Source organism: Symphalangus syndactylus, chromosome 13 (assembly GCF_028878055.3).
Source record: "Symphalangus syndactylus isolate Jambi chromosome 13, NHGRI_mSymSyn1-v2.1_pri, whole genome shotgun sequence".
Classification (NCBI taxonomy): domain Eukaryota; kingdom Metazoa; phylum Chordata; class Mammalia; order Primates; family Hylobatidae; genus Symphalangus; species Symphalangus syndactylus.
The window spans coordinates 108,709,517-108,736,838 of NC_072435.2; the positions used below are offsets into that span (position 1 = coordinate 108,709,517).

General features: G+C 48.6%; 1 protein-coding gene and 1 long non-coding RNA gene across 2 annotated transcripts in view; one reads left to right on the top strand and one right to left on the bottom strand.

Moving 5' to 3' along the window:
- Nucleotides 1-1,645: 1,645 nt before the first annotated feature.
- LOC134732052 (uncharacterized) lies at nt 1,646-9,471 on the bottom strand. The gene is made up of 3 exons (XR_010114951.1): nt 9,434-9,471; nt 2,569-3,102; nt 1,646-2,448 (listed from the first exon to the last, which is right to left on the bottom strand). It is a non-coding gene; the product is annotated as an uncharacterized lncRNA (long non-coding RNA).
- A 14,240-nt stretch (nt 9,472-23,711) lies between these two features.
- The window catches only part of DTX1 (deltex E3 ubiquitin ligase 1), a 42,267-nt gene continuing 38,656 nt past the window's right edge, over nt 23,712-27,322 (top strand). The window contains exons 1-2 of the mRNA XM_055238311.2: nt 23,712-23,852; nt 24,359-25,359. Of these exons, the coding sequence (XP_055094286.1) occupies nt 25,101-25,359 (259 nt within the window). The 5' untranslated portion in view covers nt 23,712-23,852; nt 24,359-25,100. The remainder of the gene's footprint in view (nt 23,853-24,358; nt 25,360-27,322) is intronic.

The window sequence follows — 27,322 nt, forward strand, 5'->3', positions numbered from 1 at the left end:
TCCACGTAAGATGTGACTTGCTCCTCCTTGCCTTCCATCATGATTGTGAGGCTTCCCCAGCTACGTGGAACTGTGAATGCTCCATTAAACCTCTTTCCTTTGTAAATCACCCAGTCTTGGGTAGGTTTTTATCAGCAACATGAAAACAGACAAATACACTGGGCAAAGCCAAGAACCCTCCCAGGCTAAGCCCCAGTTTTGGGGCTTGCCGTCCTGCATCGCTATTAAGAGCATCGAAAAGACAACCCACAAAATAGAATAAAAATATTTGCAAATCATATATTTAATAAGGATTTAATATCCAGAATATATAAAGAAGTATAACTCAACAACAAAAAGACAAAACTGCAATTCAGAAATGGGCAAAAGACTTGGATAGACATTTCTCCAAAGAAAATATGCAAATGGCTAATGAGTTTATGAAAAGATGCCCAATGTCATTAGTCATTAGAGAAATCCAAATCAAAACCATAATGAGATACCACTTCATACCCATTAGGATGACTCTTTTTTTTTTTTTTTTTTTTTTTTTTGAGACAGAGTCTCACTCTGTCACGCAGGCTGGAGTTCAGTGGTGTGATCTCGGCTCACTGCAACCTCTGTCTCCCAGGTTCAAAAGATTCTCCTGCTTCAGCCTTCTGAGTAGCTGAGATTACAGGCATATGCCCCCACACCCAGCTAATTTTTGTATTTTTAGTAGAGACAGAGTTTCACCATGTTGGCCAGGCTGGTCTTGAACTACTGACCTCAGGTGATCTGCCTGCCTCAGCCTCCCAAAGTGCTGGTATTACAGGCATGAGCCACTGTGCCCAGCTGGCTATAATTTTTTAATGAAAAAAATAGCAGTTGTTGGAGAAGATGAGAAGAAATTGGAACTACTGTACATTGTTGGTGAAAAGTGGAAATGGTGCAGCCACTGCAGACACAGACTGGCCATTTCTCAAAAAGTTAAACATAGAATTTCCATGTGATCCAGCAAATTCACGCCTAGATATAGACCCCAAAAGTTAAAAACAAGGACTTAAACAGATGTTTATACACAAATGTTCATAGTGTGCTATTCACAATAGCCTAAAGGTGGAAACAACCTAAGTGTCCACTCACAGATGAATGGCTAAACAAAATGTGGAATCTAACACAGTGGACTATAATTTAGCTGTAGAAATAATGACATTCTGATACAGGCTACAACATGGATGGACCTTGGTGCTAAGACACGGTGCTAAGACTGAGTGTGGTGGCGCACACCTGTGATCCCAGCACTTTGGGAGGCCAAGGCGATTCAAGAGGATTGCTTGAGCCCAGGAGGACAAGACCAGCCTCGGCAACATGGCGAGACCCTGTCTCTCCAAAAATAGACCAAAAAAAAAAAAGTAACCAGGTATGGTGGCAAGCACCTGTAGTCCCAGCTACTCAGGAGGCTGAGGCAGGAGGATGAGCTGAGCTCAGAAAGTCAAGGCTAGAGCGAGCCGTGATCATGCCACTGCACTCCAGCCTGGGCAACAAAGCGAGACTCTGTCTCAAAAACAAAAAAAAAAAGTGCTAATTGAAAGAAGCCAGACACAAAAAAATATTGCATAATTTCAAATTCAGAAATCATACAGACAAAAAGTGGTTACCAGGGCCTGGGGGAAGGAATAATGAGGCATTACTGTACAATGGGTATGAAGTTTATTTTGAGATAATGAAAAAGTTTTCTAAATAGGTAGAGGCAATGATCACATGCCATTGTGAATGTGATTAATTCCACTGAATTACATGTTAAAAAACAATTAAAATTACAAATCTTATGTTATACATACTTTACCACCATAAAAACAATTTAAAAAATAGAAGTGGGAAAGACCACTTAACTAAACCCATAAGAATGAAAATGTCATAATAAATGGGAGTAAGAGAACAGGCTTGATTGTGAAGCTATCTTGAAAAATAACAGGCTGGGCATGGTGGCTCATGCCTGTAACCCCTGCACTTTGGGAGGCTGAGGCAGGAGGATTGCTTGAGCCCAGAGTTCAACACTGGCCTGGGCAACATGGTGAAACCCTGTCTCTACAAACAAAAACAAAAACCTACAAAAATTAGGTAGGCATGGTGGGTCATGCCTATAGTCGCAACTACTCAGGAGGCTGAGGTGGAAGCATTACTTGAGCCCAGGAGGTCGAGGCTGCAGTGAGCGGTGATCATGTCACTGCACTCTAGCCTGAGTGACACAGTGAGAACTTGTCTCAAAAAAAAAAAAAAAAAAGGAAAAGAAGCTTATTTTTATGACATTTAACATATTTTACATTATGTTTCAATTAGCATATTTTACATTGTGTTTCAATTAATTAGTAACTCTTAAACAGAGACAAAATCAGGAGCGGCGGTGGCTCGGGCCTACTGTCCTGGTGCATAAGGAGGCAAGGCTAGGTGTTCGAGGCCAGCCTAGGCAACATAGAAACCTCTCATCTATATAACCGAAAAAGAAAAAAAAAAAAAAAAGGGTCAAAAATCAAGTCTTCATTTTTTTCTCCCAAAAAAAAAATCATATCCTTCACTTAGAAACTCCCAAGCTGAGCACACACATACCTCTATTGGGGCAGGAGGGACGTTTGAATGCAGTCTAATTCCATGATGGTCTGCTCCCTGGTGAATGATTTTGCATCTTGAGGTCTTTTTTTCCCTAAGGTCATAAATATATGGGAAACCAAGAAGCCTCTGGCCTCGTAGGAAAAGTGGCTATAGCACCATGAGCAGTAGACAAGGCCAACTCCATGATTTGTGAGGCCCAGTGCAAAGTGAAAATGCAGGACCCCTTGTTGAAAAGGTCTTAAGAGTTTCAAGACTGGCTGGGCACGGTGGCTCATGCCTGTAATCCCAGCACTTTGGAAGGCCAAGGTGGGAGGATCACTTGAGGACAAGAGTTGGAGACCAGCCTGGGCAACATAGTGAGACCCCATCTCTACAAAAAATGTAACAATTTAGGTGGCTGTGGTGACATGAGTCTGTAGTCCCAGCTGTTTAGGAGGTCGAGGAGGGAGGCTCGCTTGAGCCCAGGAGATCGAAGCTGCAGTGAGCCATGATTGTACTGCTGCACTCCAGCCTGGGTGATACAGCGAGACTCTGTCTCGAAAGAAACAAACAAACAAAAAGCGTTAAGGCTATACCACCAGAGTGTTTAACCAAGGGCACTTCTGAGTGAAGGGCTCTGTGTGACACAGCTAGGAAGCTGTCCCTGGCAGTAGCTAAGAACCTAGGGTGTTCAGGTAGAAGTTCAGAAGAAAGAAGAGGTGAGTGAGTGGCCCCCAGGTACCAGTGGGGTTCACATAGCTGAGAAGGACACAATCAACTGACGGGCCCAACAGCCATCCCCACGCCTTCTCCCCTGCTGCTTCTCACTGCACGGGCTGAAAACCTGAGTCTCTTCTCAGAGTCTTTCATAGCTAAAGGGGGCCTCGTGCTGGATCGCGATGCTGACAGATGGGACTGATGGGGAAATCTGCTAGAAGGCTTCAGAGTTTTTACTTTTCTGATAAAAGGAACAGCCTTGGCCACCACCACCCGGTTCGCCTTACTTGCCTTTGATGCAATATCAAGTCTGTAGCTGCAATAGCCATTTAACAAGGACAATGTGATGTGCATGTGACCCCACACGCTAAGTGTGGCAGTGCAGAAGCACCTGCGTATGTCCTCCATCACACGGGGGGGCAGCCCATACAAAGCTAGCACCTGCCCACCTCCAGGTCTGTCTCCTACTGCCATCAAACCCATCTGTACGCAACCTAACACCACCATCCTCCTTTGGGGCACACACTCCACACTCCCCAGCCTGCACCCGACCCAACCAAACTTACTAGGCCCTGGTCAAGCTCCAGCTAAATGCTAGCTCATAACTCTTCTTCTTTTTTTTTTTTTTTTTTTTTTAAACAGAGTCTCGCTCTGTCGCCCAGGCTGGAGTACAATTGCAATGGCGCAATCTCGGCTCACTGCAACCTCCGCCTTCTGGGTTCAAGCAATTCCCCTGCCTCAGTCTCCCAAGTAGCTGGGATTACAGGCACCCGCCATCACGCCTGGCTAATTTTTTGTATTTTTAGTAGAGATGGGGTTTCGCCATGTTGGCCAGACTGGTCTCGAACTCCTGACCTCTGGTGATCTACCCACCTCGGCCTCCCAAAGTGCTCACATTACAGGTGTGAGCCACCGCACCTGGCCCATAACTCTTCTTAAGGGCTCTTGGGAAATTCTGTTGGACTAAATACACTGGGTTACATCCCTGTCTTATTTTTCACTCATCCAAAGCCAAGCTAGGCTCAGCCCTGGGCATCCTGTCCAAAGCAGAGAGAACAAAAGCAGCTCACTCTTAGAATGTTCTGTGTGCTCAGCTCGAAGTTTTCATTCATCCTCATTGGATCCTTGCCTATGAGGTAGATATTTTCATCTCCATCTGACTGAGGGGGAAACTGAGGCTCAGAGCAGCTCTCTCACCCAGGGTCACTCCCCAGGTCTTGATCAGGAAGTATTCCCATGCTCACACCCTGGAATCCTCACTGTACGAGATTTGGGACCTCAACTCCACTGGATGCTGGGGAGCCTCACTGTCTTCTACCTGCCTCCTCCTGTAGGCGACTAAAGCCTCACAGTCCTTCTTCTCCCTCCTCCCATCTCCACATCCTCAAAGTCTCCTGCAGTAAACAGTTCAGAAAGGCCCAGAGCCAGGGCAGAAACTTCATTAGCAGACCGCATTTCAGGGGCACTGTCGGGCCCTGCTGTTTCAAAGCTGCTCTGAGTCTCGATGTCCCTACTGATGGGCAATGCATGCCCCATGGTCCAGCTTGATTTAGAAGACTGAGACGGCCTCCTCCAGGAATCTGGCAATGCTGCTCACTGCAGGCTGAGTGAAGAGGGATGGCCAGGGAAAAGAAGGAACCTGCTGCAGGCCCTGATCTGGCCCAGGTGAAGGTGACAAGAGCAGCCGCTATTTACCGAGCACTCACTTCCCTTGTGGCAAGACCTGAGATAAGGGCCTCATAGCCCTGAACGCCTCCAAACTGCCCTCTAAGTTGAAGACCACTATTCACACTTTACAAATAGGGAAACTGAGGCCCAGGGAAGTTAAGTCCCTTGCCCAAAGAGCCTGCACAAACAAGCAGCCTGGCAGAATTCTACCCGGAGCCCCCTCGATCTCCAAATTCTCAGCTTTTAATTCTTTAACTCTATGGACTCCCAAAAACCTGGTTTTGGGTAGGACACCCTCTAGCTGTCACTTTGCACAGAGATAAGGTTATAATGGCCATGGGTAATCAAAAACAAAATTATTGACCGGGCACGGTGGCTCACGCCTGTAATCCCAGTACTTTAGAAGGCGGAGGCAGGCAAATCACTTGAGGCCAGGAGTTTGAGACCAACCTAGCCAACATGATGAAACCCTGTCACTACTAAAAATATAAAAATTAGCTGGGCATGGTGGGCCACATTTGTAATCCCAGCTACTCAGGAGACTGAGATAAAAGAGTCACTTGAATCTGGGAGGCGGAGATTGCAGTAAACCGAGATTGCTCCACCACACTCCAGCCTGGGTGACAGAGGGACTCTGTCAAAAAAGAAAGAAAAAGAAAAAAAAGAAGAAAGAAAGAAAGAAAGAAAGAAAGAAAGAGGAAAGAAAGAAAGAAAGAAAGAAGAAAGAAGAAAGAAGAAAGAAAGAAAAGAAGAAAGAAAGAAAGAAAGAAAGAAAGAAGAAAGAAAGAAAGAAAGAAAGAAAGAAAGAAAGAAAGAAAGAAAGAAAGAAAGAAAGAAAGAAAGAAAGAAAGTTGTTCTCCTTTGAATGATAAGAAGCCCCCAAAGTCTCCCCACTGAGCCCTGAAGCCGGGGTGCAGCCACCCCACCCAGGCTGGGTGCCTCCCATTGCAGTCATGCTGATTTAAGACCCAGAGAAAGACCCTCACCCACGGGATTACTTTCAGGACTGCCATAACAAAACACATAGACTGGGTGGCTTAGAAACTACAGAAGTGTGGTGCTCATTCCGGAGACTGGTAAATACAAGATCAAGGTGTCTGCAGATTTGGTGTCTGATGAAGGCCTTCTTCCTAGTTCATAGGCAGCTGCCTTCTCTCTGTGTGTTCATATGGCTGAAGGGGTAAGGAAGATTTCCAGGGATCCTTTTATAAGGGCACTAATCCCATTCATGAAGTCCCTACTTGCATGACTTAATCACCTTCTCATACCACCTCCTCACACCATCACATTGTGGGTTAGGAGTTCAACGTATGAATTTAGGGGTTGGGGAGACATAGACATTCAGTCCACAGCACCAGTGCTGCCCAAAGCCTGGCGGATCTCATCAAGACTCCTCAGCTGCAGGTTGTTAGGGGCACCCCTCTTGAGCTACAATTAATTCAGGCTGTGTTAAAATAGCCTGGGCTAGGTGGCTCACCCCTGTAATCCCAGCACTTTGGGAGGCTGAGGCTGGTGGATCACCTGAGGTCAGGAGTTCAAGACCAGCCTGGCCAACATGGCAAAACCCCATCTCTACTAAAAATACAAAAAGTAGCAGAGTGTGATGGTGCACGCCTTTAATCCCAGCTACTTGGGAGGCTGAGGCAGGAGAATGGCTTGGACTCAGGAGGCAGAGACTGCAGTGAGCTGAGATTGCACCACTGCACTCTGGCCTGGGCAACAGAGTGAGACTCCATCTCAAAAAATAAAATAAAATGAAGATCCCAGTCTAATTACTGTAATGACTTCAAAGCAGTGATGAGTAAAAGCAATATATTTTGAGACAGCACCAACAAGTGAAATGTAATAGGAAACTATAGGATTCTATTCATGACATAGTCAGACACTACTCACACCATTGTGGTTTGTTGCCTATGTTCATAGTAGAAGGAAATGCTGTCTTTCAATTCACTGTTAATGAGAATAAAGATATCACTTTCCCCATCCAAGTTCAAAGGATTCTGTGGTCCCCGGGCTGAGAACCCCAGCCAAGAGATTCTTCGCTGTCTTCTAGGCTAGGGCTTTGGGATCTCAATGTGTCAAGGTAATATCTCCTGGGTCCGCCAAATCCTCAATGGATCACCCAGTTCTGCCCCCATCCTTCTTTCTCAAGGGTCATCTCCCATCTCAAGATAATCCAGATACTGTCCTTCTCTCTGCATCTATGAATTCGACTCTTAGATTTCGCTTACTAGTGAGATCCTGCAGTGTTTTTCCTTTTGTGTTTGGCTTATTTCACTTAGCATAATGTCCTCCAAGTTCATCAAGGGTTGTTGTAAATGGCAGAGTTTCTTTTCCCTTTTCGGAAGGCTGAATAGTCTGTGTATATATACCACAGTTTCGTTATCCATCATCTACCGTGAACACCTGGGCTGTTTCCGTATCTTGGCTATTGTGAATAATGATGGAATGAGCATTGGAGTGCAGCTGTCTCTAGATATCCAGATTTAGTTTCTCAACCTGAATGTTGAAACCTTAATCTCCTGCAGGGTTTATCCCAGGACCACACCCAGGACTGTGCTAGGCAAGTTCCTGTTCAAGCTTTGAGTTAGTCATCACCTCCTCCCTGAGGCCTCCCTGACTCCATGGGTTGCATTAGTGATTCCTCTGTCCCAGGCTCCACCTCCCCAACCCAGCACTGACCACCTCATCCCTGCCTCCACTGCCCTAGTTCCTGGGCTGGAACTGGAGTGAGACTGACATGTGACTTTGGGAGTTCAGGCAATGGAGAGCCAGTGTTGTGAAATGGAGCAGCCCCACCGCTCTCCTGCCTTGCCACAGTGACCCTGAGGCCACGTGCTCTCTCTGGGGAAGGGCTGCCCTCCTTCTTAGAAGAGCCAGAAGCAAGGCTTGATTGTGTTTCGCCACTGCGAGTCCAGGGTTTGTCTGTTGTGGCAGCTGGCATTAAACGCCCTGACACATTCAGACCTCAAAGCCCAAGCCTAGAAGACAGTGAAGCCACCTGGTAGAGATGGTAAATGATGAAATATTCTGCTTTTAATAATTTTTTTTTGAGACAGAGTCTCGCTCTGTCACCCGGCTAGAGTGCAGTGGTGTGATCTCGGCTCACTGCAACCTCCACCTCCCCGATTCAAGCGATTCTTATGCCTCAGCCTCCCCTGTAGCTGGGACTACAGACATGCACCAACATGCCTGGCTAATTTTTTTATTTTTAGTAGAGACTGGGTTTCACCATGTTGCTCAGGCTGATCTCGAACCCCTGACCTCAAGTGATCCACCCACCTTGGCCTCCCAAATTGCTGGGATTACGGGAGTAAGCCACAGCACCCGGCCAATAATGTTTTTGTTTAATTTTTTTTTAAGCTAGCTAACATTAACTGAGGTCATTCTCAATTAGGTATTGTTCTAAAAATGCAACAGTCATGAAGTCATTTAATCCTCGCACCCCATACCTATGGGATTGGTACCTATTATCTCACTCTCATTTACAGGTGAGAAAACAGAGGCACAGAGAGGTGCAGTAACTTATCCAAGGTCACACAGCTACAAAGCATTGAAGCCAGGATTTCAACCCAGACAGTCAGACTCTGGGGCCCACATGCTCACTTCTTAACTAAGAATGATGGCCGGGCACAGTGGCTCACGCCTGTAATCCCAGCAGTTTGGGAGGCCGAGGCGGGCGGATCACAACGTCAGGAGATCGAGACCATTATGGCCAACATGGTGAAACCCCGTCTCTACTAAAAATACAAAAATTAGCTGGGTGTGGTGGCGTGTGCCTGTAATCCCAGCTACTCTGGAGGCTGAGGCGGGAGAATTGCTTGAATCCGAGAGGCAGAGGTTGCAGTGAGCCGAGATCACGCCACTGCACTCCAGCCTGGGTGACATAGCAAGACTCTGTCTCAAAAAAAAAAAAAAAAAAAAAAGGCAAGTGCAGGATTCACTAAAACACTGCCACTGAGGCATACAACCTCAGATGGAGTTGGTTAATGACTGCGGCCCTGGTGAAGCGGGTGAGGGGTTTGGGAGCAAAGGAGCAATGAAGAGGCTCAGAAGGTCTCAGCTAGTCCTCAGCCAGGTAGCCATGATAGGCTGAATAAGGGCCCCCAAAGATGTGTACGTCCTCATCCCCACACCTACACATACGGCAAAGGGGCCTTGCAGATGTGACTAAGGGTCTTGAGATGGGAGATGATCCTGGATGATCCAAGTAAGCCCAGTGTCATCACAAGGGTCTTTATAAGAGGGAGGGTCCTTCTAAGAGGAAGCAGAAGATCAGAGTGAAGAAAAAAGTGACAGCGGAAGCAGGGGAAGGGACTGGAGGGTGCTGCTGGCTGTGAAGATGAAAGTGGGGCTCTGCGCCAAGGAATAAGGGAACTGGAACAGCCTCTAGGAGCTGGAAAAAGGCAAGGAAAAGGATCCCCCCCTGAACCCTCCAGAATGAACCCAGCACCTTGACTTTAGGGCTTCTGGCCTCCGGAAATGTGAGATAACACACCTGTGCTGTTTTAAGCTGCGAGGTTTGGTCATGTGTTCCGTCGGCAAGACGAGACTCATGTGGTGACCTTCGGCAAGGCCTTTTGACTTTCTCGCCTCCATTTCCTGGCTATAAAATGAGGAGAGTTGGCCATGCGCGGTGGCTCAAACCTGTAATCCCAGCACTTTGGGAGGCCATGGCGGGTGGATTACTTAAGACCAGGAGTTCAAAACCAGCCTGGCCAACATGGTGAAACCCCGTCTCTACTAAAAATACAAAAATTAGCCAGGCGTGGTGGCATGTGCCTGTAACGCCAGTTACTCAGGAGGCTGAAGCAGGAGAATCGCTTGAACTCGGGAGGCAGAGATTGCAGTGAGCCGAAATTGCACCACTGCACTCCAGCCTGGGTGACAGAGCAAGACTCTGTCTCAAAAAAAAAAAAAAGAAAAAAGAAGAAAAAAATGAGGAGAGTGATCTCTGCCTCCCTTGCCTGTGGGGAGACTTAAACAAGTTAATAAATATGTAAAGGTTTGGAAAGTGTGCTATAAAAGAGAATTGAATTTTTAAGTCCATTTCCACGTATCCTTGACCTCTTTCTGGGTGTTAGCTTCGGGATGAAGAGCCCTCCCCGCTTCCTCTCTTCCCCCACCCGTGCCGTGCTGGGAAATCTCCTGGTGTGTCCTCTGTGGTGTCCCCCTGCAGACTTAGCTTCTAGGTGGACGACAGATGGCTGGCCAGGTGTCAGCCACTTGGCTGGAGGCCAGGCTTGGAGGCCGTGAGACAGGATCAGATTGTCACAACCTAGAGGACAGCAGCTGGTGACGGCCACTTCCTCCACTGCCACTGGGTCACCCCACCTACCTAACAAGGTGAAGTCCCCCAGATAGCCTGTTCATCTTCAAGGGCGCTGGACAAGCCAACCATTAGCCTGATGCTAAGAAGACCCAAGTCAACCCTCCACGCATGCCTTCCTCTATGGGACCTTCATCTCTACTAAGGTTCAGGTGTCCATTTGCTCCCTTCTCAAATATTTAAACAGCATTAATTATGCGCCAACACTGTTGGTCACCTACCTAGCAGTCATTCCTCCTTTTTACCTTGCCCCCCAAATTCCACCTGGTCCCAGGGGATGTCTTGCTTGGTCTAAGCCAATCCTGGCATCCTGTGCCTCTTTGCCAGTGCATGGTCAGGAGGGACATGTGACCCAGTCTGGCCAATTAAACATAAAAGAGAATCCTGCTAAGAGATTCTAGGAAGACTGTCTTTCTATTAAGAGAGAGACGCAGCCAGGCTTATACCTGTAATCCCAGCACTTTGGGATGCCAAGGCAGGAGGATTGCTTGAGGCCAGAAGTTCCAGACCAGCCTGAGCAATATAGCAACACCCCATCTCTACAAACAAACAAAAAAATTAATCAGCTGGATGTGACAGTGCATGCCTGTAGGTCCCAGCTACTTGGGAGGCTGAGGCAGGAGGATCGCTTGAACCCAGGAATTGGAGGCTGCAGTGAGCTATAATGATGCCACTGTACTCCAGCATGGACAACAGAATGAGGCCCTGTCTCTAAAGAGAAAGAGAGAGAGAGATGGGTCAGGAAAGGAAAAGACCTTTTCAATCTTCCTTCTTCCCTTCTGCTCTGGATGCTGCTGTTTGAGGTTGTGATTTCTGGAGCTTCAGCAGCCATCTTGTGACTTTGAGGTGACAATGCTAATTCTGAAATATCAACATGTCAGGGATGGAAAGCAGAAGAACTTTGATGGCTGGGATGGTTAGTTTTAAGAGTCAACTCGGATAGGCTGTAGTGCCCAGATGTTTGGTTATCACCAGTCTAGACGTTGCTGTGAAGGTATTTTTAGATGTGAAACAGTAGAGTTTGAGTAAAGCGATTATCCTCCATAGCATGGGTGGGTTCAGCCAATGAGTTAAAGTCTTAGGAGAAAAAGACCAAGGTCCCCCCAGGGAGAAGTTATCTCTCCAGACTGCTTATGAGTCAAGCTGAAGCATCAGCTCTTCCCTGGGTCTCCATCCTGTCCTGCAGATTTGGACTTGCCTCTGAAATCATGTAACTCAATTCCTAGAGAGGAGGGAGGGAGGGAGGGAGGGAAGGAGGGAGGGAAGGAGGGAGAAAGGAAGGAAGGAAGAAAGGGAGGGGAGGGAAGGGAAAGGAAGGGAAGGGAAGGGAAGGGAAGGGAAGGGAAGGCAGGGAGTGTGGGAAAAAGAAAGGAAAGAAAGAGGGAAGGAAGCAGGAAGGAAGGAAAGGAAGGGAAGGGAGGGAGGGAAGGATGGAGGGGGAAAGAAGAAAGGAAGGAGGAGAGGGGAGTTGGGGAAGGAGGGAGGAAGGAAAGAAGGAAAGGAGGAAGAGGAAGAAAGGAAAGAAGGGAGGAAGCAAGGGAGGGAGAAAGGAAAGAAGAAAGGAGGAAGAAGGAAGGAAGGAAGGAACGAAGGAAGGAAGGAAGGAAGGAAGGAAGGAAGGAAGGAAGGAAGGAAGCTACAGAAAGAGAGAGATACACATTTTATTGGTTCTGATTCCCTGGAAAACCCTGACCCATATAATGGCTTTGGGATGGGATGGCGGGGGGATGCTCCTGACCTAAGGACTCCTTATAAAGAATAAGAGTGTCCTCATGGTCTAAGCCTCTCTTAGCTGGGTTTTCTGTTATTTGTAGCCCAAGCATCCTGGTTAGTGCACCTGCTCTATCATTTCTATTGCTGCTTGAAAAGCCACCCAAAAACTAAGTGACTAAAGGCAACAACCAGGTATTATCTTTCATAAATCTACAGGTCAGCCAAGCAGGTGTGCCAGTCTTAGCTGGGCTCACTTATGCCTCTGCCTCAACAGGCAGGTTGGTTGAGATGGATGGTCTAGCACCACCTATATGCTAGGCATGATCCTGGATTTTTTATTTATTTATTTTGCTATCAATAGAGGACACTATTGGGACAATTGGCAAAATACAAATAAGGGCTATAGATTAGGTCATTGTATTTTGATTACCTGATTGTGATCATTGTACTGTGGTCAGGTAAAAGAATTTCCTTATATTAGGAAATACATATATTGAAGCACTTGGGGGTATAGTGGTATAGTGTATGCAATTCATCCTCAAATGTTTCAGAAAATTATATATATCCATGTATTGTGTTTGTATGTGTGTGTGTATATATATATGTATATATATGTATATATGTGTATACATGTAAATATATGTGTATATATGTGTATATATATGTATATATATATAGAGAGAGAGGGAAAGGGAGAGAGAAGAAGCAGGAGGAGGAGGAGGAAGAAGAGGAGGAGGAGAAGGGGGAGGAGGAGGAAGAGGAAGAAATCAAATATAAGGTTAACATTTGAGGAATCCAGGTGAAAGGTATAAAGAATTTATTGTACTCTTTGTAACTTCTCTATAAGCTCCCAAATTAATTTAAAATAAAATATTTAACAAAAAAAAGGAAAGGAGCCAAGGTTCAAACTTGATTTGGGGCTTTCCATAGGAGACCAGGGTTGCACACTGGCTCCTAGGGTCCCAGAGTTCATCTCAGGTCAATCTGAGGCTCTCTCAAACTCACCTAAAACATCCTCCACAAAAAACGGCATGAGGATGAAGCCCTCTAGCCAGGAGAGTTATGGCGGTGATGCTTTCATTGAAGCCAAGGCTGTCTCCCTCATTTTTACTTTGGGGGAATTTAGATTTTGGTAGGTAGGATTTTCTTTAGCCATCAGTGCCCATATGAAGGCAGAATCGGATATTGGGTTAGAATCCTGGTTGTACCATTTAGTTGCCATATGACTTTGAACAAGCAAATTGAGTTTTTCGTGCCTCGGTTTCCTCATCTGCAAAATGAAGATCATAATTGTAGACATCACATAGGGTTGTTATGGATTAAATCCATTAAAATGTATGTAAAGAGTTGGGGACGGTGCCTGTCACAGGAGTAATGCTCTGTAATCGCTACTTGTCATCATCACCACCATCATCACCAAGATTAATAGGATTTTTAATAGGATTTCCATTAGGATTCTTGACTTTAGAGTCAAGAAATCCAACTTGGAGCCAGTGATGCATGTGGCACTTACTCACTGGTGACACTGAGTTAGTTACTTGTCCCAACAAACCACAGTGTCCTTATCTGTAAAATGGGAATGATACTAACCACTGGGCATGTGACATATTCAGCCTGGTGCTGGGCACACAGGAGCCCTCATTGGTGGCTGGGAGAAAAACTACCTGGAAAACCCATTCAGATGGCTACTATTATTTTAATAAAAGAAAAGAAAGAAAATAACAAGTGTTGGTGAGGCTGTAGAAACATTGGAACCCTGTGTACTCTCAGTGGGCATGTAAAATGCTCTGGGAACAGTATGACAGTTCCTCAAAAATTAAAAATAGAATTACTATATTGTATTCGCTCTGGCTGCCATAAGAAAATATCGGGCTGGGTGTGGTGGCTTACGCCTGTAATCCCAGCGCTTTGGGGGGCCAAGGCGGGTGGATCACCTGAGGTGAGGAGTTCAAGACCAGCCTGGCCAACATGGCAAAACCCCATCTCTACTAAAAATACAAAAAATTGGCCGGGCGTGTTGGCATGCACCTGTAGTCCCAGCTACCTGATAGGCTGAGGTAGGAGAATCGCCTGAACCTAGAGGGTGGAGGTTGCAGTGAGCCAAGATCACACCACTTCATTCCAGCCTGGGAGACAAAGCAAGACTGTCAAAAAAAAAAAAAAAAAAGAAAGAGAGAGAGGGAGGGAGGGAGGGAGGGAGGGAAGGAAGGAAGGAAGGAGGGAAGGAAGGAGAAAGAAAGAGAGAGAGTGAAAGAGAGAAAGAAAGAAAGGAAGGAAGAAGAAAGAGAGAGAGAGAGAAAGAAAAAGAAAGAAAGAGAAAGAAAGAAGAAAGAAAGAAAAAAGAGAAAGAAAGAAAGAAGAAAGAAAGAAAGAAAGAAAGAAAGAAAGAAAGAAAGAAAGAAAGAAAGAAAGAAAAGAAAGAAAGAAAGAAAGAGAAAAAAGAAAATATCATAGACTGGTGGCTTAAACAACAGAAATTTACTTCCGACAGTTCTGGAGGCTGGAAGTTTGGGATCAGGGTGCCAGTGTGGTCTGGTTCTTGTGAGACCCCCATCCTTGGCTTACAGGCTACTGTCTACTTGATACTCCCTCACATGGCCATTCCTCATTGCCTGTATGCACAGGGAAGGAGAAAGAGAGATCCCTGTCTCTCCTCTTCTTATAAGGCTAGCCATTTTCATCAGATTAGGACTCCATCCTTATGATCCCTTTTGATTTTTTTTTTTTTTCTTTTGAAACAGAGTCTCACTCTGTCACCCAGGCTGGAGTGCAGTGGCGCAATCTTGGCTCACTGCAACCTCTCCCTCCAGGGTTCAATGGATTCTCTTGCCTCAGCCTCCCGAGAAGCTGGCACTACAGGACCGTGCCACCACGCCTGGCTAATTCTTGTATTTTTAGTAGAGACGAGGTTTCACCATGTTGGTCCAGTCTGGTCTCAAACTCCTGATCTCAAGTGATCCATCCACCTCGGCTTCCCAAAGTGCTGAGATTACAGGTATGAGCCACAGCGCCCGGCCCCTTATGGTCTTAATTATCTCTTAAAAGCCCTATCTCCAAATACAGTCACATTGCACGTGAGGGCTTCAACATATGAATTGGGGAGGGGGGAGTTCAGTCTAGCACGTATGATCCAGCAATCCCACTTCTGGGGATATACCCAAAAGAAGTGACAACAAAGTCTGGAAGAGATATTTGTACACCCATACTCATAACAGCTCTATTCACAATGACCAACAGGTAGAAGCAACTCAAGGGTCCACTGATGGATGAACAGATAACAAATAGATAACAAAATGTGGTATATACGTACAGTGGAATATGATTCGCCCTAAATAGGAAGAGAATCCTGACACGCTACAACATGGGGAAACCTTGACATTATGCTCAGTGAAATAAGCCAGGCACAAAAAGGCAAACACTGCACGCTTCCACTTATAGGAGGTACTGGGCTAGTCAAGCTCTTAGAGACAGAAAGTAGAACGGTGGGTGCTACAGGCTGGAGGGAGGGGAAAATGGGAAAATTCTTGTTTAAAGGGTACAGTTTCAGTTTTGCAAGATGAAAAAGTACTGAAATCGGTTGTAAAACAATGTGTATATGCTTAACACTTAGCTTAGATAGAATTGAGATGGTAAATTTTACAGTATGCGTGTTTACTGCAATAAAAAAATTAAATTATCTGGAAATGTCTCCAGCATTAGAACGAGGGACCAAAATAGACCACTAGGGGGCGTTCTACACACACGCTCCCATTTCATTTCTCAGCCCAGCCTGCTGGACTCAGGCGGTCGATTTGTACAGGGAGGAAAAGGACTAGGGTTCCTCTCTCCTTTCTGCTCCCCCACCCTTCCCCAGATGAACCAGCTCTGCATAAGCAACACACACACACACACATACACACACACACACACACACACACACACACACACACCCCTACCCCCAACTCCCTCTCTTAGTCCCCTAGCCCCACCAAACTTCCACCACACCCCAGGCCACACTGACTCTAAACCCCGTTCTTTCTCTAGGTTCCTCCTCTCCATGCTGGAGACACAGCGAGTTCCAGATTGAGTGCCCCCACTTCGCCTGGCTGCCCACAGGACTTCCCGACGGCCCAGGGGCTGGGGAAGAGGAGAGAGGAGGCAAAGACCCACCCACCCACATTATAAAGGAGAGAAACTGTGGTCCCCAAAGACAAAGGGACACCACAGTGGAAATAGATCAGACACCTCATATCCCAGATGCAAGAGCTCCGAGGTCAGCCAGACCTGGGGTTTTCAGGCTCAACTACTCACTGTGTATGCCATAACCTCTGCTGCCTCAGTTTCCCCACCTGTAAAATCGTAATAATGCCTGTCAGAGTTGTTGGGAAGATTAAAAGAGCATAATAAGGTGGCTCACAGCTGTAATCCCAGCACTTTGGGACGCCGAGGTGGATCACTTAAGGTCAGGAGTTTGAGAACAGCCTGGCCAACACGGTGAAACCCTGTCTCTACTAAACATACAAAAATTAGCCAGGAATGGTGGCTCATGCCTGTAATCCCAGCTACTTGGGAGGCTGAGGCAAGAGAATCACTTGAACCTGGGCAGAGGAAGTTGCAGTGAGCTGAGATCATGCCACTGCACTCCAGCCTGAGTGACAGAGCCGAGGCCCTGTCTCAAAGAAAAGAAAAGAAAAGAAAAGAAAGGAAAGAAGAAAAGAAAAGAAAAGAGTGTAATAAAATCCCTGTACCTAGAAATCACTCCGTGAATGGGCTAACTACCATTCCATGCCCCTTAACTGATGCCGGCCTGGGTCCCCTTCCACCTCCCAGGGGCTATTGCTGTGCGAGCACCCACCCTCCAGTTTGCACTTTATCTTAAGAAATCTTTCTTGAAGAAACTCACACCATGATCTTCTGGCCACGGGGCCAGTGATTTCACCAGGTAGGACTCACTGGCTTACAAGTAATAGAAACCCAATTAAACCATCTCAAGGAAACTGAGGTGCCTCATGGAACCTAAGGAAAAATTGAATAGCCAGTCACTGGGAAGAACAGATTCGGGATTTGAACCCCTTGGGAAATGCAGGAAATATTCTCCCTCTCTTCTCCCCCATGGCTCCGTCTCTCTCCCTCCCTACGCCTGCTTCACACGTGGCTGCACCCACTTCCTCCAGCCCACTGACCTCCCTGCCATTCCTACAGCATGTCAAGCACCCTCCCACCTAGCGGCCTTTGCACCTGCTGTGCCCTCTACCCGGTGCCCCCTTCCTCAGATCTCCCCTTATTCGCTACTCTCCTTCAAATCATGGCTCAGATGTCACCTGGGTAGTACCTTCCCTGACCAGCTGATTAAAGTTGCAACCCCAGTCTGGACAACATGGCCAAACCCCATCTCTACAAAATACACAAAAATTAGCCAGGTGTGGTGGTGCACACCTGTAGTCCTAGCTACTTGGGAGGCTAAGATGGGAGGGTCAATTGAGCAAGTGAGGTTGAGCTGCAGTGAGTTGTGATTGTGCCTCTGCACTCCAGCCTGGGCAACAGAGCAAGACCCTGTCTCAAAAAAGAAAAAACAGCAATCATATCGAGCATGATCTGGATGATATAGCCCCTCCCTGCTTACTCGCTTATTTCTTTAATCTTGGTCCACAAAAACGGGGGGTTAATAATGCTCTCATCAGCTTTTAATTAATTGGTTAATTTTAAGAATGGCTGGGCACAGTGGCTCACACCTGTAATCCCAGCACTTTGGGAGGCCAAGGCAGGAGGATCACTTGAGCCCAGGAGTTCAAGACCAGCCTGGGCAAAACACGGAGACCTCGTCTCTACAAAAATAAAATAAAATAATTAGGTATGGTGGTACATGTCTGTAGCCCCAGCTGAGGCAGGAGAATTGCTTGAGCCCAGGAATTGGAGGCTGCAGAGTGCTGTGATCGCACCACTGCACTGAAACCTGAGCGATAGAGCGAGACCCTGTCTCTTAAAAAAGAAGAAGAATGTAATAAACACCTGTGAAACCACTACCCAAACAAAAGCTAGGATCTTGACAGTGACTTACATCTTACCATATGGCCCCCCAACCCGCGGCGCCACGTTCCCCTCTTAATCTTCATCCTAAATCCTGTATTTATTCTTCCCTTGTTTCCCTTTCATACAGTTTATTATTGCATATGTGTGCCCATAATTTTAGTTGCCTTTGACTTTATAAAAAGGGAATCATGTTTATGTAACAGGACATTTTTCATTGAATATTCTATTTCAAAGATCCATCCATATTTCGGCGTGCGGCTGTATAGTTGCTTCGTGTTGAGTGCTGTGTAATATTTCATCATGGGAATTAAACCACAATTTATTCATTTGTTCTCTCCAGATGGGCATTTGGGTTATTTCCCAGCTTTGGCCACTGTGAACAGAGCTGCTATAAACATCCTTCTATGGGACTGCTGCTGTGAATGGGCAAGAATGTCTCCAAGGTCCATACTCCAGAGTAGAATTGCTGGACTACGGGGTGTATATGTGCTTAACTATCAGAGATAAAGCCGGGCTGTTTTCCAACATGGTTGCACCAAGTCACGTCCCCACCAGTAATGTCTAAGAGGGCTTAATTTTTCTCCACTGCACATACATTACAAGATGCACTCTATATTTATGCATTTATATACTTTTTCTCTCCTGCCACCTAGAAGGTCAGCTTCTAGGAGAGCAAGCATTTTGTGTCTTTTATTCATCATTATATCTTCAGTGCCTAGAATGGTATCTGGCACACAGTAGGTGCTCAGTAAATATCATCTGATTAGATGAATAAATGGATGGCTCTAAATGGGCCCTGAAAGCTCACAATATCACATATGATTAGCCCAACTACCTAGAGATAGGTTGGCAACCATCTGTCAGTTTTAATCCCTTAAATCCAGGGAAAGAACCATTGGCCAAAGCCTACAAATACCTGGACCCCCCAGCCAACTACATCAGTTTCTGAGGGTGGGGCTTGGACGTGGGTAATTTGTATGCACTCTGCAGGAGATTCTCACGTGAATCCAGGGTGGGACTCAGCGCTCTGGGGTGCGGAGGGCGTTCATCTCACCATCTCGCCCATAGATGCTCAAGCTGCTTTCAACTCTGGCTGTATGTGAATTTCAGAGCAAGACCCTGGAATGAATATGTGCTCACCTGGAACCAGCCTCTGCCTGGTGATGGGGAGACACTGCTCCCAGGAGCCATGACCTGGACACGTGGCCATGAGAGCAGTGCCCACCCTAACCTTGGGCCTGCAGACCCTCCTGGCTAAGCAAGGCCGGCTGTGGATGTCACCCGTCTGAGGCTTCTCCAATTCTACCGCCCATTCTCAGCAGGCAGTAAAAGACCTTTCACCACTCGCACCCCACCAGTGTCCTACAGGCCCAAGGAACACTCTGACTTCCAGGGGCCCCATTTCAGTCCCCAGAGACACCCAAACAGTCCTTCTCACCTGTTTCCTGTTTTCCACTTAAACTTTTTCTCAACTGCTGAAGGGGAGGTCACAGCTGGTCTGCACAGAAGAATGTAGAGGGCTGGAGAGAAGGGCTCAAAAAAGCCTAACTCACTCGGCTCCACAGGCTGGGGACAGGGGTGGCATGTGTCTCCCAGGGCTCATACCCTAATGCACATGCCCCTAATATGGTCTTCAGTGTTACTCGTCTTGTTTTGTGTCCCCTTCCAGACTCTCCTGTACCTAGACCAGGGCTGGACATACAGTAGGTACTCAATAAAGTCTAGTTAATTCCAGGCTCTTTCCAACACAAATCAAATCACATCAAATTTTTAGTAATTCCCCACGACTCTTAGGATAAAATCGCAAACCCATACTGGGTCTTCCAAGGCCCTGCATGGTAGCTCTGCCTCTTCTGGCCCCAGGTTCACCCCTCTTCTTTCTCAGTGGTTACTTGGTCTCTTTTCTGTTGCTTTAACACACCAAGCTCTTTCCCACCTCTGGGCCTTTGCACATCCCTGTTTCCTCTGATTTAATCATTCCCCCTCCTACCCCACTCAGCCACATTAAGACCTATGAATCCTTCAGGGAGTAGCTGAAACATCAACTCCTCTGAGAAGCCCTCCCTGATTCCTTAGACCTGATAGGACCCCTGTTAGATGTCCTCACGATATCCTGAACTTTCCTTCACGGTCTTTGCAAAAGTTTGGAATTACACTTTATGTGATTCTTTGATTCATGTCTGACTTTCTCACTAGACTCTGAGGCCCAGGAGGGCAGGGACCATGCTGCTTGGGTCATCTCTGTACCTCAGCACATAGCCCAGTGCCTGGCACATAGGAGGGCATCTGATATTTTTTGGATGGATGGATGGATGGATGAATAAATGGATAAGAGGGAGGAAGGGGCCAAGTGCGGTGACTCATGCCTGTAATCCCAGCACTTCGGGAGGCCAAGGCAGGTGGATCATGAGGTCAGGAGATCAAGACCATCCTGGCCAACATGGTGAAACCCCGTCTCTACTAAAACTACAAAAATTAGCTGGGCGTGGTGGCACGTGCCTCTAATTGCAGCTACTTGGGAGGCTGAGGCAGGAGAATCACTTGAACCAGGGAGTCGGAGGTTTCAGTGAGCCGAGATTGTGCCACTGCACACTGCACTCCAGCCTGGTGACAGAGCAAGACTCCATCTTAAAAAAATAAAAATAAAAAGAGGAAGGAAGGAAGGGAGAGACAGAGCAAGGGAAGGAAGGAAGGTGGGAAATTTCATACATGAATGTATAGATGAATGGATGAATAAATGGATGGATGGATGGATGGATGATGGGTGGGTGAGTGTATGGATGAATGGATGATGGATGAGTGGGTGGATGGATGAATGACTGGATGGATGGGTGCGTGGGTGGGTGGATGTGTGGGTGGAATGGATGGATGGAGGATGGGTGGATAGATGAATGGATAGATGGGTGGATGGATGAGTGGATGGTGGATGACAGAACAAAAAAAACGAGTTGGTTTCTTTCTGCCGTCTTTCTGAGCTGCTATAATGGTGCATGTTAACGTCCTGGCCAATGCTCTCAATAGCATCAACGTGCTGAGAAGAGAAGCAAATACCAGGTTGTTTTAGGTTGTGTTCCAAAATCGTCATCTAGTTTCTAAGTGTGATGACGAAGTTAAGTTTATATCAGTGAATTTGAAATCACCAATAATCACAGAGCTAGAAAAATCACTGTGGACCTCACAGGCAGGTTAAACAAGTGTACAGTGACAAGCCCCAGTTTGATGTGCAACTCAAAGATCTAGAAAAATGGTACCCCTATCCCCTTTGGTTTCATTGTCCTGACAACCTCAGCTGGTATCAGGGACCGTAAGGAAACAAGACAAAAACACACAGGAGGGAAAATCCTGGGATTGTTTTTCTAGGGATGTAATAAATTCATATAAATAAAATGCCTCAATGGACCAAAAAAAAAAAAAAACAGTTCATGATTGATTGCTTTTGTCCTATTGACTTCCCCATTGGTATCTGAGCCATCCCTCCAGTGAATTGTGGGCTCCTTGGTGGCCAAATTCCTTCCCTCTCCTTGGAATTCTTTTCTCCCCAAGTTCCCTGGGAGCAGAGTTTTGCATTCCCAGATGTTCCAAACCCAGTTGAGAGGGGCCATTAAGGGCCATGCTGCACCAGATCCTCAGCTGGATGCCATCCATTAGTCACTCAACAAACACAGAGGCAGCATGGTGCTATGGGAGGTGCAAAAGCATTTGGGACTCAGACCCTAGCTCTGCCACTTACTCCTTGTGGGAACTTGGATAAGCTACTTAGCCTTTCTGAGCTTCAGGAGGTTTTTTGTTTCCATGTGTAAAATGAGGACAACATTACCTTCCTTGTGGGGCAGTTATGAAGAGTAGTAAGTATTATTTAAGTGCCTGGCACATAAAAGGCACTCAGTAAATGACACCCTTATGTAATGGGGCAACAGCCACACCACACCAAGATGAATATGATGGCTATCTCACTCTAGCAGGGACAGATTTCATTTAAGCGGCTAATTGTGATACAGGGTGTCATGTCAAGGTATGGGCAAAGGAACACAGAGGAAGATGGGGTGAATTCAGGAAAGGCTTCCTGGAGGAGGTGACATTTAATCAGACCTTAAATAGCATTCGACAGGAAGTCCAGAGACACGAATTCTTTCCAATTTGCTGCTAAATCACCATGCAACCTTGAGCCAATCTCTTCTCCACTGTGGGGTCCCCAGATCCTTCTATAACATAAGGTGGTTGAGCATCTGCTCTGAATCTGTTCAGTCACAGTCTCCTGTGAGAAGAATCTGCTGACAGCCAGAGCCCTTCTTCCCAGACATACAAGACACACAATGCCTAGACACATAAGTTTGTCTGTAATGGGAGAGGGGGACTTCATGGACCCCAGAAGGCCATCCATGGACCCTGGGCGAAAATCCCAGAACTCAGTGATCCTGTGGGAGTATTGTCAGACTTGGCCCTGCCCTATGCAAAGCCCCTCTCTTTAGTCTGCAGCAGGTGAAAGCAAGCAGAATCATTGATCCAATCTGAAAAAGCCCATCCAACACCGGGCTGCAGGTCAGAGCAGGGGCCTGGGGAGGGGAGGTCCCTCCAGCTGGCCGGAGAGCCAGAGCTGGATTCTGGGAAAGCACCCCTGAGCAGCCTGCCCCTGACCCTGCCTAGTGTATCCCCATCTGCCCCGGGGGAGGCAGGCGTGGGCTGCTCTGGGAAGGTGCCCAAACAGGCCACTGACCCCCGTCAGCCACCCAGGCTGGAGTTCCCGGACGTATCCTTCATCTTCCCCAATCTAAACACCCACAGGCCCCGGGTGGTCCACCCCCCTCCCAGCTGATGTGTGTCTCAGCTGCATCCAGCTTGCTGGAGGAGAGAGGGACTGGCCATCCCGTTAACACTTGAGCCGCTGCCATTTCCAACCTTCCCTTCCATCCAACCAATGCTCACCCACCATTTATTGAGCACCAATTGTTTGCAGGTGGCTGTGAATGACATGGTAGAGGGCCTGCCCTTCTCATCCTCCAGGATCTCACCTCCTGGCCAGGGTCCCCTCCCCTGGTCCCACCCTTCTCACCTGGAGCAGGTGGGTGCTTTGGGAGAAGTGGGCTCAGGGCTGGGAACTGGGTACTGGCAGGAGATTCAGATCGGGGTTGGTGTCTGGGCACCGCTCTAAGCTTCTGTGATCCTGGGCCTGGGTCTTACTCTCTCTGGCTTCAGTCTCCTCATCTGTACTCTTCAGATTCCACGGTTCCATCTGAGTCTGAATCAGGCCTTGTCAGCATCCTTCCACCCCCAGGAATAGTTAGAGGAGGAAAGGAGGTTAGCTCTGAATGCTTCAAGATCTTTCTTTAGACAGTCTCTGGATCTTATTCATTCATTCAAGCATTTATTGAGCACCTATTCAGTGCCAGGCCCTGGACTGGGAGACTGGAAATAAAGATGGCAAAGATTCAAGCCGGTGACTCCTAAACACCCCACTCCCTGCCTCACTCCCTGCTTGGGGTCAGAAGGCCCCTTGGGGTCTCGGGAGGGCCTGGCCAAGGATTTGGGGTGCCCCGAGACTCGCGTGTCAGCGCCGGTGGCGCTCAGGGCCGCGATCTGTCTCCTCCCCTTCCTCCTCCTCCGCCCCCTCCCCTCTCCCTCCCCGAGCACGGCCGAGGCCGCCTCCCACCCGCGGGATCCCCGCGGCCGCCAGCCGGCTCCTGCATCCCTCCGTCGGCCGGGCAGTCTGTCCACGCGCGGAAAGCTCGGCTCGGCGGCCGAGGGGCCTGGGAGGGAACGGGCGCGGAGGCGGGACCGCGGCTCCCTCCCACTCCGGGGGGAGCCCAGGAGGCGGTGGTGCTGGAGCGCGAGCCGGAGCCGGAGTCGGAGCCGGAGACGAAGAGAGGCGGTGAGAGCGCGGGTGCTTAGGGACCCCACCCCCGGCTCCCGCTGGGGGCCCGCGAGCGGCTCGGGGACGTCTGGGCTGGGGAAGCGGGGCTGTTACCCCCAGGGCGGGAGGCAGAGACGATCCAGCTCCTGGCTTCGCCCCCTCCGCGACGCGACCCCCGAGGGGCCCTGGGCCGCGCCTGCAGCGCCGCGCATCCCCGTGCTTCTCGGTGCATCCCAGCGCACCCGGCATCCCCCCGGCAGGGCGAGGGCCCCGGGGGAAGGGAAGGCTCCAGGAGCCAAGGAGGGCGCCCCCAAGGCGGAGAGTCTCGGAAAACCGCGCCCCCGGCCCCAGCCTTCCCTCCAGGCCTGCCCCAAGGGAAAGCGGGCGGGGCGACCCCGTACGCCCCCCTTGCTGTCCCCCTTCGGTTCCCCATTGTTCTCAGCCGAATGCTCTCCTGGGAAGGGGGGGGAGGGGGTGCTGCGCTCTCCTCTTAAAGGGCCCTCTCTCCTCTTGTCTCCTGGCAGGTCGCGAGCACGAGTGGGGTGGGGCGTGCCCACGGGCCCCCGCCCCCCTCGTCCCCCTCGTCCCCCAGCCTAGCTCCGGAGCCGCAGTCCGGGCCCGCCGCCCGGGGGTCCGCGCCGCACCCCTCCCCCGTGCGTTCTGCGGACACCCAGGCCTTCCAGGACACCGTGGAGAGGGAACAAGGGGGCAGGGACGCCCCCTTCGGCAGGAGTCGTCGGAGAAGGGGGCCCAGACCGGAGGGAGTCGAGAAGCCCCACTGAAGCCAGGCGCAGGGTCTGGGACGCAGTTGGGAGTGCAGAGGGCTGGCTGAGAGCCGCAGGAGCAGCAGGCTGTGGCCCAGGTCTCCTGGGTGACAGGCCCTGTCTGGCGGGGAAGAGGGACCAGAGACAACACGGAAGAGGCTGGACCTCGAACAGGGGTGGTTGCCTCACTCCCTACCTGAGCCAGCCGAGGGGCCAAGGACTTCAGAGCTATTTCCTCCAGCATAAGAGAGACACTTGCTTTCCAGGGCAGCACCCTTTATCCGTGAAGGCTCTACAGGGAAGGGGTCTTTGCAGCCTGGATGGCCACCCCACATTCCTTTAACGGAGGCCTCTAGGCCTCAGAGAGAACCCAGAGTTAGAAAGGAGGCCAGACGGTCCTTGCTGTCCCCCTGGGGAGAGAGGAAGTTGCCGCCTGCTGCCAGGCCCAGGAGGAGCTGGGCCTGCAATAGTGGGGGACCTGGCCCCTGAGGCAGTGGCGGCCATGTCACGGCCAGGCCACGGTGGGCTGATGCCTGTGAATGGTCTGGGCTTCCCACCGCAGAACGTGGCCCGGGTGGTGGTGTGGGAGTGGCTGAATGAGCACAGCCGCTGGCGGCCCTACACGGCCACCGTGTGCCACCACATTGAGAACGTGCTGAAGGAGGACGCTCGCGGTTCCGTGGTCCTGGGGCAGGTGGACGCCCAGCTTGTGCCCTACATCATCGACCTGCAGTCCATGCACCAGTTTCGCCAGGACACAGGTGAGCAGACTCCCCACCCACCCCATGCCACCCGCCCCGCCGAGCCACCACTACCTTGCAGCGTGGGATGCTGAAAATCCCAGTAAATCTGCTGATGCCAAATCCCTTCCCCATCTCCCTGCCTCACCTCCAGAAAAACAGGGCAGTCTAACCTTGTCCAGTTTAAGACTTGGATTCCAGTGCAGCCTCTGAGCAAGTTGTAGGGCCTTGGGCAAGTTGCATCATCTCTCTGAGCCTCAGTTTCCTCATCTGCAAAATGGGTAGATCAATATCTCTCACAGCTGAGTGAGGATTAAATAAAATTGTGCTCACTGAGCACAGAACCTAGAATAGCAGTAGCATGTGATTATAGAATAAGGGCTTTACATGCACTTCCTCATTTGACTTTTTCTAAGAATCACAGGCAGTAAGTCTGTGTATTGTTGTATTATTATGAGTCCCATTTTATAAATGAAAAAACTGAGTCTCCCAGAAGCTGAGTGATTTAAACTCAGAGCTGGGATTTAAACCCAGGCAACAGAGTTCCAGAACCAAAGCTCTTAACTGGTATCGTATACTGGCTCCAAGTGTTGGTTTGGGGGGTGGAGTCGTGCTGGTGGTAATTAATTGGGGACGGGGGGCGTTGGTGGTGTTGATGGTGGGGTGGGGTGGCAATGATGGAGGAGACAGTGTTAGCAGTTGTGTTGGTGGTGACTCAGTATTGATGGTGGTGGGGTCTTGGTGATAATGGAGGGATGGATGATGGTGACGTGGCAGTGTTGGTGGTGATGTCAGTGACAGCGTTAACCATAGGATTCATTGGTGTTGGTAACATTGATAGTTGTGTTGGTGGTGGTGCTGGAAGTGGTGTGATGGGGTGGTGATGATGGAGAAAATGAGAAAATGATGTTGGTGGCAGTCTTCTTGGCCACGTGGTGTGGCTGGTAGCCCTGTGTGTGGATGTTACTTAGTGGTATTGGTGATCCTATTATGGTTGTAATGATGGTGATGTTGATGGTTGTGTTGGTGGCAATGTGATAGGTGATGATGGTGATAAAAAACTATGAGGTCCCACTCTCAGGCCTACTCTTTTTTGTTCTGGAGACTTGTCATTGTTGGGGAGGTCTCCCTGAGTCATTGCCCAGTGGCATCTGTGACAAGCTCCATGGGCAGTGGGGAGTGGTGGGGTCCTGCCATACAGAAGCAGCCTAGAAATCCTTGGCATGTTTGACCCCCCAAGGACCAGCTGATGGGGTTTGGGGAAGTTCCTACGAATCCCTGGATGACAGAACCACACGTAATAACCCCAGGCTAGTAGGATGCTCTCCTTCCCTCTAGAGCTGTGCCAACCAATATGGTAGCCGCCAACCAATATGGTATCCACCAACCACATGTGGCGACTTAAATTTACATTAATTAAAACTAAGTAAAATGTAAAATCCAGTTCTTCAGTCTCACTAGCCACACTTCAAGTGCTCATAGCCACGTGTGTCTTGTGGTACCTTGTGGGCCAGTGTAGATCCAGAACATTGCATTGTTGCAGAAAGTTCTATTAGACCGTACTAGTTAGAAAGGAGGCCAGCCTTTCTAACTAGCACAGTCCAATAGAAGTTTCTGCAATGACTGAACTTTCCAATAGTCCGGAACATTGCTTGGTACTCACAGAGTGCTTACCATGTCTGGAAACACAGGTGAATCCATAACAAATGGCTTACTGATGGTACAGATTAGTACATCTATGTTTCCATAACTCCAGGCATTGACCACCACCACTGGTGGTGCCAATTGTTCATGCATTCCATCATATGATTATTTATTGATCTCTGCTGTGTGTCCATTTCTGTGCTAAGCACTAGAGTACAGCAGGAAGCAAGACAAAGTCATCGGTCGAGGTCTTCTGCTGGAGGACCTACACTGAAGGTCCTGGTGTGGTCAGGGAGCAAGCAAACATATCACCACAGAGACAATCAGTGGCAGATCTGAG